Source organism: Dysidea avara, chromosome 6 (assembly GCF_963678975.1).
Source record: "Dysidea avara chromosome 6, odDysAvar1.4, whole genome shotgun sequence".
Lineage (NCBI taxonomy): Eukaryota > Metazoa > Porifera > Demospongiae > Dictyoceratida > Dysideidae > Dysidea > Dysidea avara.
In genome coordinates, this window is record NC_089277.1 from 1,708,437 (window position 1) to 1,728,982 (window position 20,546).

Here is a 20,546-nt window from a genome sequence, read left to right on the forward strand (position 1 = left end):
ACAGTCAGCTGTCTGATTATTCTCTCTGACTGTTCTATTAGAGTATATCGATCTTTTTCTGTGATATGTATTTTGATAAGAAAGAATTATGGTAATGCACAAGTGTTCTTCCTATTATGCTAGCATTATGCTCAATGCTTTCAGGCACCTATTATGCTCATTATTATGCCAGCATAATCGGCGGGTCCCTAAGTGTGGCTACTGTTAGAATTGTTTCCTTACAGAAGCAATGAGCATATATACATTACTACTTAGCCAACAAAGTTTTTATAAGCTCCACAACAGCATCAGTAATTGGTAACTCCCTAGTTATAGCTTAAAATATTATCAATTAAAAAATAGGATACTCTCAAACAGTTAAGTACTTGTACCCATTGAATCAACAAAATTCAGCACAAATGATACTGTATGTTGCAAAATTGAACATAAAGTTTCTATGGTCCATTCTGTTTACTATTTATGTACCACTCTGCGTGGGCAGCTCAAAGGCACCGCCAGTGCCATAATTTGTATATTACACTGCTGCAGACCGCAGCGAGTGCATTATAACTTATAACGCACTGGTTGTAGTTTTGTAGACCACAACGAGAGCATTATAAGTTATAATGCACCGACCGCAGTGCAATATACAGATATTGCACTGGCTGCGGTTTTGTGCAGCATAGCACAAGTGCCGGTGGCGAAGACCACTACGACACCTCACCTAATAGGTGGAAAGACACTTCACAGATCACTCGAATTCTTTTATAGCCTGACATGTAAAGGTCGATTGTGGGCCATAACGTCACCAATACGTATAATGTTTACAAGCAGCCAATGGCGATCGAAAAAGCCAACGCGGGTGGCCACAACTCTAGTCTACATATATATAAATGTACTTATACACCTTACTAGTCTGGTGCCATCTTAGCTCAGATTAAACTGTAGTCCACTTCGATAATGACTCAATAAAACAAATATATTCTAAATAATACTAACCTTTACGTTCGATTGTGGTAACCAGTTTTGTCATGCCACCAGATTCGAGTTTAGCCAGTGTGAATAGTAAGAATCTAGTATCGTTTAGTAGTTAGGTTTTGTTTACTTAAACCGTCTATTTAGCTGCTTTTTTCGCTCGAGAGAATCACAATGGCGATTAGTCTGGTGCTTAGTCTATATGGCACGCTGGCATGCTGAGCACTACATGATGAGAGTCGAACAGCGAATGCAAGTTAGTGATATAACCCATAGCGTACTAACTTTCAATATCTCAGGTGGCTGCAGTACTGCAGGGGGAACGTCATCGCAACATCCGGCTTGGTTACCCACAATTGATGTTAGAAACCTGGCCTTTATAAGTGTTACAGCTGTCTTGTGCGACTCTCCCCACCTATTAGGTGAGTAGTACATAACAGTTATACAACGTACACTCGTGTTCTGCCTGTATAAACGCACTTGCCTTCGGGCCTGACGGCCCTCAGGCTCGTGCATTTATATCAGGCAGAGCACTCGTGGCCGTTGTATAACTATATAATATATTATAGTTACGTATACTGGTACCAAATGTAGCAGTAGCAGACCAAAATATTTGATGCTGTAGCAATGATAATTGTTTTCAGCTGCTAAACTCCGGCTACTGAATATTTACTTGTAGTCATACAACTAAAATGGCCTCTTAGAGCTCAGTAAGAACATATACTCAGGTCTCCCTAGTTTGACATGTTAATTCATTGCTGGTGGTCTGGAATAGTATTAGATTTTGATATCATTTCCAGAACACCCATTTAACCCCCTCTAGATCCACTACTGCTGATACCAGTAGTACTGTAATAATAATCAATTATCAATATACAGTGTAATTACCTTAATAAATTTTGCTCCATGGTTAGCCTGCCAATTTAACTATATCAAGGCACTATTACTAGGTTTTCAAAATAAAACTAATTATTGATTTGCACGTGTAATTTTGACTGATCATACAACTGGTATCTTGAAAAAAATTAAATGATGTTATTCAAAGTGTTGGTTGTTCTTAGCTATTTGCTTTGCTGGTATGTTAATGTGATTATTGTATTGCTCTAAATGATGCCAAGACCTATACCAGTACATATACATTACTAATTTTTATCACAGTGATGATCAAGTATGATATCTGCTGCTTTTAGCATTCAAGCAGATTTTAATACAATTATCCAATTAAAGAAACTCTTTTGCTGTTTCACAGCAGTATATTTTAGTAACATTTTATACTTCTTTTAACTGCGTAAGAAGGACCCATCCAAAAACAGCTTGTAGCTGTAAAAAAGTGCGCGTCCAAGTAAAGCAGAGTTAACTGCGACAAAAAGTAATGATATCATAATGCGGCCATGTGTGAGGTGTGCAAGTTGTAAAATTAATATTAGCTAATCAGATAATACAATATTATTGTTAAAGTGTTAATGAGAACTATGTGATGCTGCTAGTTTTTAAGTGTGTGAGCATCTTCATAAATGCCACATAAATTTGATTCTCAATAAAGCAATGTGTATAGATTCTCTGATAGCAATAAATAGTTTGAGTTTGGCCGCCTTTCCTTTGTTCATAGCATTGCCGTACATAGGAAAGGCGGCCAAACTCAAACTATTTATTGCTATCAGAGAATCTATACACATTGCTTTATTGAGAATCAAATTTATGTGGCATTTATGAAGATGCTCACACACTTAAAAACTAGCAGCATCACATAGTTCTCATTAACACTTTAACAATAATATTGTATTATCTGATTAGCTAATATTAATTTTACAACTTGCACACCTCACACATGGCTGCATTATGATATCATTACTTTTTGTCGCAGTTAACTCTGCTTTACTTGGACGCGCACTTTTTTACAGCTACAAGCTGTTTTTGGATGGGATTTCAATACTTTTTGTTAGAGTAAGCATATACTGTTGAAAACAATAGGTGAGTTTCCATGGTTTTGACAGAAACTCCAGATTACAGTGATAGAATATTAATTTACAACTGTAATTTTAGTGGCATGCAACTGCAGTCAACTAACACCCATTTTAACTAGTAAACCCTTAGTAACACTTTGCCTTTTATCTTGTACTGCATCAAGATACTCTAATAGAGCAATCACAAAACAACTGTAACACAGCAATCAATATTACAGCATATTTACAACTTCTGCCTAACACTGGATTGTATAGTTTAAATCACTAGCTACTTACAGACTTTACAATATAAAAATACAGCACTTGTAGAAACGTGACTGTTCTGTTAGAGTCATTGACTGCTCTATTAGAGTATCTCGATCTACTTCACGCATTGACTAATTCAAGCGGAGAAACCACGCCTTTGCAATAGGAACTCTTGTGAAATGAAATAAGAATAGTAGAGAAATGGCAAGTATGTACAGAGACAATAGAGGGGCGCGTAATTATGTCCTGTTGTAAATAAACGCCGTTAAAATTTATATTACTACTAAATAAGCGCACCAGAATAGGCTGTGATATTTGAGAGGCTGTTGTCTCATTGCTTGCCTTTTCGTGTAGAAGGGATTTAGTGTTACTGAGACACAATTGGTGAGTCTAACTATACATGTAGTTGTGTTGTAAAACTTAATTGTAAAAAGGCGATTAGCGTATACCGGCATGATAAAACATGTGTTTGTATCTTGGTTTGTACAGTAGAGTCTCTCACGATTATTAGAGATAGAGTGGTAACACCTGACGTCACAGTCGTTACATAATCACTTCCCCGGGGCAGAAAATGTACGCATGCCATTGGGGCACGAGTTTACTTTACCTGAGGTTTGTTGAGACTGTCTTTCTAAATGAAACCACGTTGTCAGGAACAAAGAAGAGAGTAGTATAACAGATATTTCAGTAGTGCAGGTTAGTTTGATCCATGCTGGGCAAGTTATGGCTGATAATTGCGTGGTAAGCCGTTTTAACGGTAAAACCAACCTGACAACAAGATTGGGCAGAGTTTGTCTCTGTGCCCACTGTGAGCATTTATTATTGATTTATATTATTATCAAAGTTACTAGCTACCTTTTAAACCAACCTGATGCCCAAGTTATGTTTTTCATCATGTTTCCCAACTTCTCATCTATGTCCTGAGTAAGTTTCATGCCAAATGGAGCACCAGAAGCCAATTTGCAGCCTCTTGAAGGTGCTCCGCCATTGAATCTGCCCCACTTTTTATCCTGTGGAAGTTGCGGTTACACATTTTAACGTAATTTTGTGATTTAAAAGTTATCGCTCTATTGGACCAGGGTAAACATTTTACTGCTATATTTAGAGGTAGTAGCATTTGTATATCTTAGTATCTTAATAAATAATCCTCCATGATCACTAATCACTAATAGTACAGTGAAAACTGGTCATTATTCAGGTACAGACAAAATTTTCTGACCTAGCTTATTAAGGAGGTGGCTGCATTTTGTGGCCTTAAAATGGTAAGAAGCATGCTGTTCTAACTGGCTATAGAGATGGATTTAGTATGAACAGTGTATGAGACAGTGAGTACCGGCAGCAAGGGGGCAGCCAATCTGTTAGAGCACCAAAGGCACTGCTTCAGACATAGGCAGTGGCTGTCAGCCCAACGTGTAAAAATTTTCACTTTTGGTCCTTATAAGTGAAAGTGATGAAGTCATTATCCATAGGATATTATATTATATTTTTCAGAGTATCCCTTCAGTTTCTACTATATAGTAGCCAAGCATAAGATGAACATAACACAGCATTCCAGTGGTTTAGTGGTGATCACAACACTGCCTGAGTTAAACTGTGGTGAGATTTGAGACTACCAGAAGCCCTGGAATGCCTTGAACACATGAAATACCAAATATCTAATGCCTGGCTTTCATCCACAGTGGACCTGTCTTGGTGGCCACTTGTACAGAAGGGGAACAGCTGCCACACAGTCTTGCGAGCGAAACAGTTGCCATACCCCTTAATTATCAATTTTTAAAACTTTGAGCAAAATTGTGCGTGCAAGCGAGTGCGATGTTGTGCTTTGGCAGTGCCGTGTATATGGTAGCCATATCAGATACTGCCTAGCAGTAACACATCATGAGTATTTAAGTCATAATGCATTACTTTATCATCCATCTAAATACTATCCCTGAATGCGTCATTTTGTGTACAGAGCAATCTGCCACAAGAAGTGACCTGAGTAAGGTTTCAGCGTATTATTGTTAACCATTAATATTGTTCACCATTGTTAACCATATGTATAGTGAAACCTCACTTAGTGTCCACCTCTTCAATAAGACCACCTCATTATATTGGCCACCTATAGAAGGTTCAAAATATAGATAAACAGTAGTTTATGACCTCATTAATAAGGCCACCTTGTTATTCAGGCCAAATTTTTTTTGGTCCCAGAGCTGGCCCTATAAATGAGGTTTCACTGTATTTATGTGCATTTTTATTTTTTGTAACTTTTCTTCTTCAGGTTTACTGATGGGCACTATGAAGCATTGTTGACTGGTCCGTACATAATGTGGTGACTTGAAATGCTAAAATGGTACGTGGCATGTCTTGTATGCACATGTTGTAATGTGTTGTAATGTGTCCACACATCTTAGAAATAATTATAACTGTATTCTCTATAAATACTCAGTTCCATTGTGCCACTGGGTCATAAATGGGTTGAGTATGGATCATCCAGGACATTTGGGTCACATTTTGTCCTGGCCAAGTGGATCTCATCCACTGACAGAATATACAAGATCAGATCACTACATAAATTACGGTGGAACTTGTTTATTGCCACCTTCACTCAATAAGCAGGTAGCAGTGTACAAATTCTCAATTTGGAATTGGCTTTTCAAGAGACGTTGTATTTCTATACTGGTGGCCCATTAAGACAGGTTGTACTGATAGAGTGTACATACTAGAGATGCAACAATATCCTCCACTTAGTGTCGTTTGATAGTGATACAATGGAGACTATGTATTGTTGTAAACTATACTATTATATTGCAACTCTAGCACATATTTATAACAGGAATGTTTGTTAACTGTTTAGACATACTGGAGCCACATCCACTCATCTGGATTCTACAAATGGAGTCATACCAACTTGTGACTGCACTTATTACTCGTTACTCCCACTGTGTTTGGATGAATATACATGCCGTCGTGTGAGACTTGCTACCATGGCGGGCCACTGGAGAAGATTTTCATAGCAGTTATATCACAGTCATTGTTGTACAATTCTTACATTATTGTTGTGAAAACTATTTGGTATTCATGTGTCCTCTGTATGTTGTAATTTCATGTGTAATTTTGTGTGGGGGTGCTATAAAATGTATGGTGACAATTGTAAATTTTTCAGGTGGTTTTGCACACTTCCTTCAGCTACATGTGCTAATTACTTACAGCTTGTGTCAACAATTGGTATCCGCAGTTGTGCTCTGTGCCATTCTTTAAGCCGCGCCCTTAGAGAGCAAATTACGTGGGGGCGACTAATTTCAAAATCGAACGATGGTATGCAGCACCATAGATTATAGACTATAATCTATGGCAGCACACTTCTCTTTGTGGCTATATGCACTGATTAACTACACACAGCGCCAGTTCATCAATAACCAGTGACCGCAGTTGTGCTCTACGTCATTCTTTAAATTCCGAGTTAAATTCTTACAGAGAGCAAATTACGTGGGGGCGACTAAATTCAAATTTCAAACTAGCCATTCTCGAAAACATATGTTTCAATCTCAACGAAATTTTTAGAACAGTTTAAAGACACATTGCCCTACATACCAAGTGAGTATTGCGGAAAACAACAATATGGGGCTTATATTTGGCCTCTAGGTCGACTGAGGACGACTGAAACTTCGTTTGGTGCTGAAATTACGACTGTAGGGTAATGATGTATGGTGAAATCAATGATGTGAATCTTGAGGCGATCGAAATAGTACTGAAGCGATAGCAGGGCAATCAATGTTCGGAATGCACAAAGGAACGCAATGCATGCACCTGCGGTTGCGTCTAACCGCATGCAAAAAAAAACAAAAAAAAAACGAAACATCCCCTTTCATGTCGGCAATGTCGATCACGAAACAGTCGGCATGAATTTGCTTCACTGCTTGTGTGGTAGTTACTAGTGACACGATGAGTTTAGCTCTAGAGTTTCAGAGCGATAGCGTAAAAGATGGGTGAGTTATAGACAAGCCAAATTTGACAACGTTCATTCCTGTAAAATCCTCACGTAGTGGTCGCGTTCGCGTCATTTATTGTCTGCGGCGCGCGTTTCTGCTTTACTGGCCGTGCGACTCACTTCCATGAGTCTTGATACATAAGCCATAATGCAAATCTTTTTTCTTTAGACATAGAATGCACCACATGGGGGAGCACTCAGAGAGACAGTGAGTAGAAATTAGGTAAAAATTGTGACACAAGTAAAATTATTAGCACAACTATGAGTATTTGGATCTGATTTGTAAACACTGCTCTCCGGCTGCTAATAATTGCTTTTCTATCATACAGTATTGTAGTAGTGTATATTAGAAGGTTTGCACTTTCTCACAAAAACAAGTATTGACCAGAAACCAGCCTCACAAGTATTGGTAGTATTAGTTAGGTATAAACAAGCCCAGAGGTGCCTTAGTACATGTATGCCCTGATATGTTGCTACAAAATAAAATAAAATATTCTGTGGTATATTCTACTGATAATGGCTAAGGCTACTGGCTTGATTTTTTGCTTTCTACATTACTTCAGTCTGACAGGTGCCTTTTGGCATACCACAGTATGTAAAATGTATGGTTCATGGACTTACCTGTGTATTTCTTTGTGCCCCGCATTTATCTTTGCTGACAGCACAAAGTGTCAATTCATTGTAATGCCACATGATGGCTTCTGTACATTTGTAACAGAGATCATTCAAGTTTTCTGTTGTGAATAAATTGATTGCAGAGGTCCTTCTCATAATATTCATCATTTTTAACACTGTTTAATGAGCTGAACAAAGCTAAAAATCAAGTGTAATGGCCACTTTGCTATTTCAGTAATTGATAGATGGGGAGTGTATTCAGATGAAAACAACAACCTTGGTACCATTATTTTTTCCAATGCAGTATGTGCTGGTTTACCAGTCATAACAATGATACAAAAACTACAGACTGATAAGAAACAAATAGGAATGTTAAGCGTGATATCAAGAAAAAGTAGTGCAACAAGGGAGGTTGCCTACACCTCAATATGGAAATTAATTTCTAATCTATACTGTAGACTGTAGTAGGGATGAAATTCCACCAGCATTATCTTCAGTTTTGTACAACCTTGCTACATTTTATTTCTCTGATCCTTAATCAAACTTAGACTACAGCAAGCTTGATATTTGGCTGAAAATGTGTTCTCTAAATCCTGTAGCATCATGCTCATGTCCAATAGAGACCATGCTCTGAGGTAAAACGAAACATGACAATTACGTTCCTGTACATTTCTTGTTTACAAGCAGCTGTCCAGATGCAACAATGAGTTGTAGTCCAATTAGTTGTACTTCGAAATATAGCACACACCTGTAACTTAGGCAATGCATGGGAATTTAAATGGGTAGCAACAACCACACTGAATTAGAGGGAGGTGTAGATGGCTTGTTTCTAGTGATTAATGATACATTTCTTGTTTACAGGCAGCTTCAACTCAAGATAAAATTAATGAGTTGTAGTCTAAATAAGTTAGATATCAAGAGCCAATAAGTTCTATGGGATTTAGAAAACCCTGAGGTCCTTAGTAGTACCCTCGCTGCGCTTGGAAGCTGCAGCCCAGGGCCTTCAAGTTTTCTAAATCCTTGGTTCTTGACGTCTAACTATTACTTAAAATTCCAGATTTTTCTTGTGACTAATTGTTGAATACTGTGTTTGTTGTGTGTGAGTGTGTGTGTGTGTGTGTGTGTGTGTATGTGTGCTATCAAAGACAACATTTGTAGCATGTTCTAATGCACTAGCTGGTAGTTTTCAAACCTGGGATTCACAATTGCTTAACCTATCAACTACATATAATACTTGCAATTTGCTTTAGTTAGTAGTGTTAAGTATGTGTAATGAGTAGTGTTGTTCCAGTATCAGCTAATTATTACAGTTCTAGTTCCAGTTTTGGAACCATAATCTTTAAAATTACAGTTCTAGTTCTTGTTCTGGAACCATAACCTTTAGAATTACAGTTCTAGTTCCAGTTCTGGAACCATAATTTTTAGAATTACAGTTCTAGTTCCAGTTCAGAAGCCATGACATTTACTTGATATTCTAGAACAACACTTATTTTAACTTAAGTACTACCAAAAGCCCATAATGAAATATGGAGACTCACTATTAAGTTATATAGATACAGTAGACTACTACGCTTCAAATCTATTTTAAATTTCGAATTTAAATCGTGCCAAGGAACGTAGCACATGCATCTACATAAAGATCCGTTGTTCAAAGCCATGGTGTAACAAATGAGGCACACATTTACACTTTACACTATTAAATTAGGGTTGTTTGTGTGCTGCTGTGAATCCTCGCATGAATCTAAAAACTTGTGATGCCTTTTCCATTGTGATTTCCTATGAGGTGTTTGGCATAAGGTTTCCCCTTAAGCTCCTCAGCAAGTTGGGTGATGATTGCGTATTTTGCTTCCTCCAACGATTTTGTCAATGTGTGTGTGACTACCAGAACTACCATTGGTAAAAATTCAGACATATGAGCAGCTCCACCCGTTTCATGGTGAACAGACATCACTGTCTGCAGCCAGTGGTGGATCACCTTGAAGTGGGTAACTTTTTGTGATGATTGGTGATCACCTATGAAGACAATTAAAACCAGGTTGTTTCTTCTGACGAAAACTGTGTGAGTAGTGATGTATTTCTCCTGGCCTGCACAATCCCAAACAACAGCAGTGAACTCCTCTTCGCTGGTGATCTTGATGGCCGCATGATTGATCTCCTCTATTTTGACCTCAGGCTGCAGGTCTGGATGGGCTACTGGAAGGGTGGGAAAATGACATTGGATCAACCTGCTTCTTTGCTGCAATGTTCAGATTTTGGAAAAACTTTATTTGTAACTTCTCTGCCATTTCTTTAGCTGAGCATTTGCACCAGTTTGCAGCATAAATAGTGCAGATATGGACATCTGCACTTTCAGTGGCAGCATTTTCTTGGAAGGGCTCGTTGAACAATTTAATGTTCCTATGAGGCATGTTTTGCCATAGTTCTCTGGGCCAAACACTAGGAGTCGGAAGGTGGCAGACTTTGCTAATCCATGCTTCAATGCTAGTCTGTAGGCTTTTCTTTCTTGCTCAGTGACTACAGATATATAGAATGGTACATATTTCTTGAAGCTAAATTGTGGAGTGAAAAACCCCATTACACTACTGTGTACAATCTGTTATGGCTCACAAGAAAATTTTATTCTGAGCTGATTTAATGCATATTTCAGTGGATTCAAAAATATGTTGCTTAGGAATTGCTGCATTTAGAAGGTAGCATATTGTTTTGTTAAACATTAGTGCATAAACAAGTATCAATATTAAGCTTTGAAGGTCTGAATGCAACATTCAAAGCTTTGATGAATATAGTTTGCAGCTATACTTATGATTAGCTACATATATATTATCCAATTGGTAGCAATTTCAAGTGTATCTTAGCTTAATTCATTAAACAATAGTCATCCCAGTGGCGGATCTAGGAATTTTCAGAGGAGGTTTCTGGTTCAGGAAGTTTTCAATAACTGTGATACCACCAACTGGGGTTGTTAACTCAATCTTATAGTTCAGTGGCCTATAGCTACATAGATCTATAGAAGTCATAAAAATCACTCCAAAACATTGTTTCATAGTTAATCGAGGTCTTCACAGAACGTTTTGAAGCAAAACAGCACTAAAATGATACTTATTTTTAGAAACATGCTTCAATGCCGTCATTCCATTTTTAGTGATTTCAAAGGCAAAAGGATGAAGTTTGGCCAGTAGAAAAGGTCCCAATGTGATACACTATGCATAACTGTTGGTGAATTTATCATTCACACGAATTGTTAATAAATTAGGGGCGCGTGCACTTTTTCAGAGGGGTTTCAGCTGAAATCATTGCAACTCCCCTGTGTCTGCCACTATAACCTATTCTATTGGCTGCCTTTGTTAAATGGAATTTCTCGAATTGGAACTATAATTTGTCTGTGTAACAAGATAGGCAGCTGGAGAAAACAAAGTTGTAGCTGCTGCTAAAAGACCTTATTACTACAGCAGTAGTACACACAATTTACAAATATTCTTCCTCTACAGCTTGTTCAGCAACATTCCCAACTGCAGTGGGCGTGGTCATTTTGGCGTGGGCTAATTGACTTGTCAAAGAATGTGTAGAACCACCTTCAATTACTTTCTAGTATCTCAAGCATAACTATCCATGACAAAAATGGTTCACAACGCGATGAGCAGTCAGATTCTTGCAGCCTTCTGCCATACTTTCAATCACTATTGGTTGTACTTTCACAAATTTGAACTTCATTTATGCCATTCGAATAATGCACTCTTCGAACCATTGAACAAATACTGTACATTTTATTTTGTTCATGTACTAAAAAAACATTTAATAAGAAAATGCATTAGAGCTTGTTCTACTACATTTTATTGCACTATTCTGACCTTGCTAGGTTAATGTGATCAACATGTGAAATGAGTTCTTAACTGCATGGGGTATATAAGGTGAACTAATGCAACCAAAATCACTTTATATTAACATCATCAAAAATACCTGACACAAGCTAAAGGAATTCAAGTCAAGCCCAATTGTAAAAAGAAATTGATAAAATGTAATAACCAATCTTTGACAAAACACACCACAAAAGATGTTGTCATTACAATCTCCCACATACAAAAAGTGCTTCATGCAGCAGTAGTTTATAGAAAGAAGTGGTAACACAACTGTCTATATTTGAAGAACTCTCTAACTGATGAAGGTTATTAACTTTACATACTTGACATAACATTAGCTACACAATGTATTGACATGTACTGTACTTCTCTATGACTACTGTATTGCTTCTCTTGCTGATCATGAATTGTGGTCTAGTCTGGGGAAACCGGTCTTATCGCCTATTAAAGTACCAACTAATACTGGTTTTAGATTGCAAATTGTTGAAGTTTAAAGTGTACCAATTTCAAATTTTACACTAACTCCTTACCTTCCAGAGCATCCACTGGAGAAGTAGACAACAGCTGAATTTACCCACAGTGAAGTTAACTGTTTTAGGCAAACTACAATAGAGATGGTGGGAGGAGGATAGAGGGGAGGGCAAAAAGGTTGTTTACAAATGAAAGAGAAATGCGATGGGATGAATTAGGCCAAATTATGGGCCATTCAGGTCTCAAAACTAGCTAAGAAATTTTACAGCATGAGTCTTTACTCAATATCACAGAGCTGTACAGCCACATTATAGTCATCCCCAGGTTGGCCAGAGCTCCATTAAAAACCCAGAACACCTTTATGACTTGTCACTGGACTTGGGAAATGCAGGCAGCAAAAGCAGACCAGTCAAGCCTATACTTTATGCTGATTGCAAAATTTGATAATTTATTTATATAACTTTTGTGTTTGTAGTGAAAACTGTCATCTGCTGTGACAGGTGATAAAACCGTTTTTCCATTTTTATTATATATGCAAATAGCAATAACTTCAAGCTATAGATGCAAACATAAGAACTGCAAACACTTTATTCCCTTGAGAATTGTTAACCACTTGAATAATTTCACCATTCATTGAATTTAAGATGAACATAGATTATAGTCAACTGTAATTTGCTTTATTTAGCTACTGTACATACTTACAGTAGTATACCAGATCTTATGGTGTGACATTTAAAGTCTTCATGCTACAGCCAATGAGGTACAGAATTGGTGATTTAATTATTCTTATAATTATGTATCACTTGCAAGGTTAACATTTTATTAATTCAAAGAGCAGTACAATGGCACAATGTGATTCTGCAATTTTACAATGTGGCAAAGGGTAGTACTAAAAATTGGCGCATAAATGAATGTTTTGTGATCTTAAACTTTGAATGTGTGGATGTAACCTTTAAAGCTTTGATGAATATTGCATACAGAGCTACAGTTATTATGTAACATGTTGGTAATAGCATTATTTTGAGAATATTTTAACGAAACAAGAGTTTTAAGATTTGACAATTGAATTTGTTGCTTTAGATTCTGTTGGTAAATAAATTCGTCAATTTGTTGACATGACTGAAATCACTATTTTGGCACTATAATTAATCTGTGTAGCAACAAGATTGGCACCTGGAGACAGCACAAAAACAAGATGTATAATTGCTGCTACAAGACCATACCCAAGTAGAACTGTAGTGAATTTATAAGGTGTTTTACAGCTTGTTCAGCCAGCATTCCAACTTCATTTCACCATTAGTGGTGTGTGTGGTCACTCGTAGTACAAGCTAATTAAAATTGTTAGACACCCAGTGGCTCTGTGTACTGATAGCCTCCATTACTTTCCATAGTGTCTTGAATGTAACTCTTTCTATGGTGAAAATGGTTCACCTTGTGATGAATAGTTCGATTTTTGCAATCTTCTGCGATAAACTCAATTATCAATGTGAGCCAGTATGCACATGCACTTATCAATTGTTTATGCCATTCAAATGATGGACCCTTTGAACCATTGAATGAATGCATTACATGTGTTTATGCACTACTACAAACATGCTGATTGGTTTCCAACTATACAACATAGAAGCATGTGCTATAAGATATTCACATGGTTAACACATGCCTGTTTATAGACGTGCTACCATAGCGAGTCATACATTACAATAGTGGTTAGCTAACTATTCAATTTTCCAGCAATGTCAATTGCACACAGGGAAGAATAAATACTTGACCACTAGTGCATGCAGCATTAATAGTTCCTGACTGAGGGAGATAGTTATCACATGTGACAACATACACATGTTGTACAAGTATTACTCTTCATATGAATAATTTACTTCCTTGATGGCTTTGAAGCCAGACAGTTTGCTGTGCATTCATTTAAATAACACAGAGCCTATAGAATCTTTTACAATGATGATAATCATAGCATAACAATTATTTACTACACCAATGGCAGCTTGTCATACAGTATATAGCCCCACTGTAAAGATATTGATTTCCTCTCACATTACATACTAGGAGGAAATAAATTAACTAGTAACATCTCATAAAGACATTAAAGAGAAAACCAGTAGCAATTCTATATGAGCTTTCCAGGCTATAAGTGCAAGGAGCCACTTAATGTTAAAGGTACACCCCACAAACTATTCCAAACACATGTGACTATTACATTAGAGTAGTTGACATCTTGTGGTTCTTCTATTAGGGTATGCTGATTCTTTACGACTTGTTGAAACTAACTGATTTTCAAACACTAATATTTAAAGCTGTACTGGTTTTTTCATTTTTTTGTAGATGCATCATACAATTTTAGTAAACTACAATTATTTTATTAGCACCTCATTCTAAACATTGGTAGATGTTATAATAATACCTTGTGTATCAGGTGATCCAGTTTGATTGTCTGGTAATGACCCTCCCAACATTTCTTTAATCTTCTTCTTGTAGTCCTAATATGGGAAAGTAATTCAAAACAAAAACAAAACTGAAGAGACTCCAGATACTTTTATACATCAAACAACTACTTTAATAAGGAACACACAACAGTTCATCACAGCATCATCCCAGTATGTGGCTCACATTATTAACAAGTGCAAATATTCAAAACCAATTGAAATTTCCTCTGCAATACTGTGTAATTGATGTTGATTTTATGGTTTTGCATTTGCTTACTAGATAACTAACCGATTATCAATCACTGGGTTAATAAAAGCATGGGCTACTGTACTATTGATATGTGCTATACTGAGATGCTATACATATTACTTATCTATTCTATGTTCTGAAGACATGTTTGGGTTGATTGTGGATAGCTAATGCAGCTAAGCTGTTATGTTAGGCAGGTTTTGGGTGAAGTTTTGGGCACAAAAGTCTAAACCTCCATGATTACCAATAAAGCAGCACTGTACAATTCCATTATACCAAGTTATTTGCTACCATGGATGAAATAAAAGCATATGAAAACAACACTCTACAGTAATTTCAAAGCAAAATGGTGAGCAACTGATGTCGTGTTTGCCTGAATCTAGTGGTGTTTTTAATCTCACACTTAGCCATTAATTTCTGACATGACCTGATATATACCACTATAGTCAGTAGCAAAAGAGGATCAAAATGGTGTTTAGTTTAAAAAGCACAATCATATCAGATGAAGAGCACAAATGTGCCAGCTCAGACAATTGTTGAAGAGCTTGCTTCCTCAGTGCATTCAAACAGTTAACACTGTGTTGTCCTGGGTTGATTTCTCCTGATGGCTGTGTCAACCTTTTCAATTAAAAGCTGCTTTTGTGTCAATTCAGATATCATATTTATGACATACAGTTTAAAATCTGTTTATGCTGAAAAGTGAAAATACAAGAATCTTCATAGTTTTGTACTTATCAAGCAAAAAGATTTATGCAGTTTCAAGAACAAGATTCTGTTATTACATCAATCACTAGTTACATTTTATTAGGAAGTACACGTTGAATAATGTGGTGGCAGGTAATCTTTCTAACATTAATTGTTATCAAGTTTACACAGAAGCAAGGGTGTACATTGACTTCTAGTACACAATTCAGGCTTACTTCATGAAACATGGAATATTAAAGAGATGTTAAGTTTACATGTACTTCACTGATTGTGCAGTTACTCCTATGGAGGGGTGGCTACAGGGGAGTTTCTGAGGTTTCCAGGAACTGCAAGGAAGATCGAAATACAATAATAGAGCTATCACCCTAATAGAGCAGTCACCTTGATAGAACAGTCACCATACTACAAAAGCCAAGCATTCATTAATATAATACACTGTTGAAATAAATTATTACTCTTGAATTCAACTTCAGAAAATCTGATTTCATTGGGGAAACATGCTCTGACTCCTATGGTGTTCTACTATGTCACAAAGGAAGTGTCATTATCATCACTAGGAGTTATGGATTATTATTATAGTTGCTATGTTCAATCATTGAACACTCAGCTAGATAACACAACTTACTTGGACTAACTTAGAAATTCACCATAGTTTACATAGACGTGCAGCTTAATGCATCTCACTGCATGCAGTAATTATAGATGCTTATAAAATGTTCCATAACATGTAGACCAGCTGTTCTTGCCCTTGGATTGTAGTACCACTAGGTTGCTCTTAAGGCACTAATTAGGTGTGCCAAATGTGAATGATGGTACTAGCTGTACAGAAACATTGTAGAATGTCCTTATTTCAAAAACATACAGTACACAAAAACCCTGCATGGCTGAAAGTGTAGCAGCAACATGTACCATATCCAGAGACATAACTACATAGCACTTAAATGCTACTATTTATTTTCTGTAGGCATTGTCTGCCTATGAAAGTGTTGATAACTACAAAGTGTTACATCAACAAGTTATATTGAGATGTTGTACTCATAGCACATAGTGTAGAATTTTAACAGAATTGCTATTGGAAAGTCTTTATTGGGCCTTGTAGATTTTCAATGTGCACTAAGGTCATACCTATTTGATCTTATGTTGCTCGGGCCTGACCGACTGCATTTTTCTTCAGATGAAATAATAATGAAAATCCCATGTGCAGATCACATGTTCTTAATTAAACACAGCATGGCTTCCACATCGTCCGTGTGGTTAAGTGGTATAGTTAAAAGAGGACCATTGGAGATAGTTCAGCAGTGGCGTATCTACACCCGGGCATTTGCCCAGGCATCAGCTCACCTTGCCCGGGAATCAGAAAATCTTCTGGTGTGGCAGCCACGCACAAGGGCCACGCATGAATACACTGTTCACGATTACAGTTCTATCCACTAGGGAACACTGATGCTGTAACGAACGCTTGCAGCAAATTCTTGCATTGAAAATAATCGCTGCGCATTTAATTAAGAGTTTGACTTCTAATAATAGCCCCGTAGATTACGAGTTACTATATTTAAATCTGAAAAACGGAGATGTGCCCGCCCAAAATGAATAGTGTAGTCTCATCGAAGCGAGCATCGAAGTGATGATAGTTTGGAGTTTGCCTGTATATAGACCGCGTGAAGTGGAAAATACTCAAGACGACTAGCTGTTTGGCTGCTTGATTTCAGCAGGTAGAGGTCTAGTGCCAAATAATCTGTGCCTGGATTTATTGTGATACAACTACAACGAGGGAATAACGTGAGAGAACTGCTGATGATACTTTTTAGGACCACTCAGCAGGGTGTGGTAGAGTTGGTGGGTGGTTGCAGGGAATGGATGCCCCTACTGAGTACGTAGATGAACCGGTGTCATGCGTTTTGTGATCCGCACATGTACGAGTCAGTACAATAAATCTATCGGTTCAGTAGTATTGTTCATTATGAGTTGGAAGTATCCTTTTGTGTGGCATGTGATGTTGCAGTCCCACAATTGATACATGTATCGTAGCTAGAGACTGGTATGGAGTGATTGTAGACTGATGAGCTATTCTATATGCATACAGATACTGTAAGAGTTAATAACTGTAGCTAGCCATGCCATGCACTTGAAAACAGCAATTTGATGAATGCATGTATGAACCCACACAGGTTGTTCACTGTAGTAGGTGTACAGGTAAATGAGCTTGCCCAGGCATCATGTTTGGGCTAGATACGCCCCTGTAGTTCAGTGTTCAAAGATAGTTCAGATCCAATGGGAAAGTTCCTTTGGAGATTTATTTTTAAAGTTATTCAAATCTGATGGTATTAGAAGAATGAAAGTGAAGATTTCACAGACTGACCAATTTATAAATACTCATGAGGTTAGTAGCTATGTAGTAGTTGTAACATGGGCATGAGTGATTTGCCTGAAATATACACACGAGCACGAGAGCGCAGCCCGAGTGCGAGTGTGTGTATTTCAGGAAAATTACAAGTGCCAATGTTACAACTAATATATTCCACTTAGGTGAATCACCTGCAAGTGTACATGGAAACTGCAGGAATGCTTTGCGAGTGTATTTATATGGGACCATGTGACTTTCGATTGTGGGTAACGTTGTAAGAGCAACGACAAGGCACTGCTGAGAGGCCGAATGTAAGTGTATCGTTATGAGCATGCAGATCACTTCGATTGTGGGTACGCAATTAAACACAGGAAGCCCAAATACGAGCTGAACAGCTCATAATGAAGCTTAAGTGCACTATAAAGTACTTACTATACTAGCCATGTATATACTACCTCCTATTCTCGTTACTGCATTCCTGAGCACTGCTAGCAGTGCTATTATACCACTTATACACCTTCTCTTCCTTTTGAAGTGAGGTGTGAAAGTGGTATATATATATATATACCACTTTGACACCTCAGATCAAAGGAAATCACAGGGTTATATATCACATATTTCCCTGGCAATATCATGATATAGCCCTGACCACAACTGCCTTTGATGCTGAGGCAGCTACAAAGCATCAGTTCCCTTTGATTATTTATATAGAGATGCTTAAAGTTTTGCATTGTGGGTTTGAATTAGAGCTGCTTAAAGTTTTGCATTGTGGGTTTGAGTTAAACATGTTGATTTAGTTAGGGGCATTGTTGTGAAGTAAAAAGAATTGAGTGAGTCAGCATTGCATAATTCAGTTACTAAGCATCACTAAATAATCATTTTTGCAATGTGGGGAATGTTTTTCTACAGAGCACATTTCAACTACATGAAAAGATGCCTCAAACATTCACAACCTATATGTCTAAGTGTTTATTTTAGAACCTTAGGTAACTTTATTCATCCACAAAGTGGTTATTTGGTTTAAAATGGTATCACTACAACCAGTGAAACCCACAATCATTTCTTTTTGTACCCACAATTTAAACCCATAATCGATTTTTGCAAACCTCTGTATAAAAGTAATGTGGTGAATGCAGGTTTGTCTTCCTTCACCTATTAGGTGAGCATGCCAGAGTGGTATATATTACTTATACCATGGCCACTCGGGATTTGCCTGATATATACAGTATGCCCTAGCCATCGGGCCTGTGGCCCTCGGGCTTGGGCATATATATCAGGGCTTTGACACCACTTTGCGGCCCTCGGGCTTGGGAATATATCAGGCAAATCCTTTGTGGCCATGGTATAACTATTAAATAATAAGCTGAGTAATACTATTTTTGTTAATATATAGCACTGAATGATATAGAGAACATTCTATATGTGTAAAATTTAGGGCTCTAACGAATATTCTATTATTCGAATATTCGGTGACTATTCGAATATTCGAATACCATTTTGGGTATTCAAATATTCGTTTAAAGGGAATATATAACATCAGGTGTACAATTCTTTATCTCACATAGTCATTAAATCATATTGATTCTGTATTGTATTAAGGAGTCATATTGTATAACAGGATTATTGATATCCCAATTACACATGCTGAAAAATAATATTCGAATATTCGGTAGTTGTGAATAAAGAATATTCGAATAGTAAAAACCACTATTCGTTTGAGCCCTAGTAAAATTAAATGGTAGAACAAATGCATTAAAAATATCCCTATGCTTTATTGAAAGGTGAGTTTTGATGCACCAGTATTCCTTTGCCACCAATTTCATTGCAAGTTTGTCTGTTTTACTCTGGAAGATGATGACAGTACAACCACTTCTACGTCTAGTATAACTATTGGGGACAAACCTAATTCTTTTGAAATTATTATGTCAGCTGCTCGTAAAGTAGTGTTACCACCACCCTATGAAACAAGTAGTGAACAGCCGTTGAGAGGTGACCATGCTATTTATAACAAATTATTGGATTTATTGCATAAGGAGAACCTAGGGTGGAGCCCAGATGCTGTTGCAAGTGTTGGAAATTTTGTTAAAATGCTGTCTGATTGTTTGTGGACCCTGGATCCACATCATGAGCAATGGCATGTCATATACCACCCATTTTATCTGAATTTAAAGGATTCAATGATTGGATAAAAAAGAAGCACAAAAAACCACAGATTTCTTAAGTAGCTCTAGAAAAGCACATTGGCCTGCTGTCTGATTATTTAATGCATCCATGGTTCTCTACATCTAAGTGGCAGAACTTTCGATCATCTGTGGAGCAACTTGTTGAAGCATTACGTAAATATAAATCTTACCTCACGGACCATAATGAGAAAGTACTGGAATTACATAGAAGAACAACTGTTAATCCTGTAGGTGAGTCCTTTAGTGTTAAGCTGATTCCAGCATCACCTAAGCCAACACAAAAGTGCATTTAAAGCTTGTAATGGCTACTAAATATTATGTGCCAGTCTTTTTGAATGATTTTGCACCTGAGGATAGATACAGTATGTCAGGCATTGCTGGATTGACCAACTATCTTCACAGTTTCCTGTAATGTTATACAAGTTTGCACATGGGTCAATGATTGGAACACGTCATTTGCCTGGAAAATGCAGGAGGATACCAACAATTCTACAAAAACCAGCCAAGTTATCACCAAAATCACATTAGACCAATCAAAGTATGCCT

The 20,546-nt window shown here is 37.2% G+C and overlaps 1 protein-coding gene and 1 long non-coding RNA gene across 2 annotated transcripts in view; one reads left to right on the plus strand and one right to left on the minus strand.

Moving 5' to 3' along the window:
* LOC136258469 (uncharacterized) overlaps window positions 1–20,546 on the minus strand; it is a 121,046-nt gene that overhangs the window by 42,031 nt on the left and 58,469 nt on the right. The window contains exon 4 of the mRNA XM_066051778.1: window positions 14,497–14,572. Coding sequence (XP_065907850.1) covers window positions 14,497–14,572 — 76 coding nt within the window. The remainder of the gene's footprint in view (window positions 1–14,496; window positions 14,573–20,546) is intronic.
* Window positions 3,875–6,304, plus strand: LOC136258470 (uncharacterized). The gene is made up of 2 exons (XR_010702796.1): window positions 3,875–5,499; window positions 6,004–6,304. It is a non-coding gene; the product is annotated as an uncharacterized lncRNA (long non-coding RNA).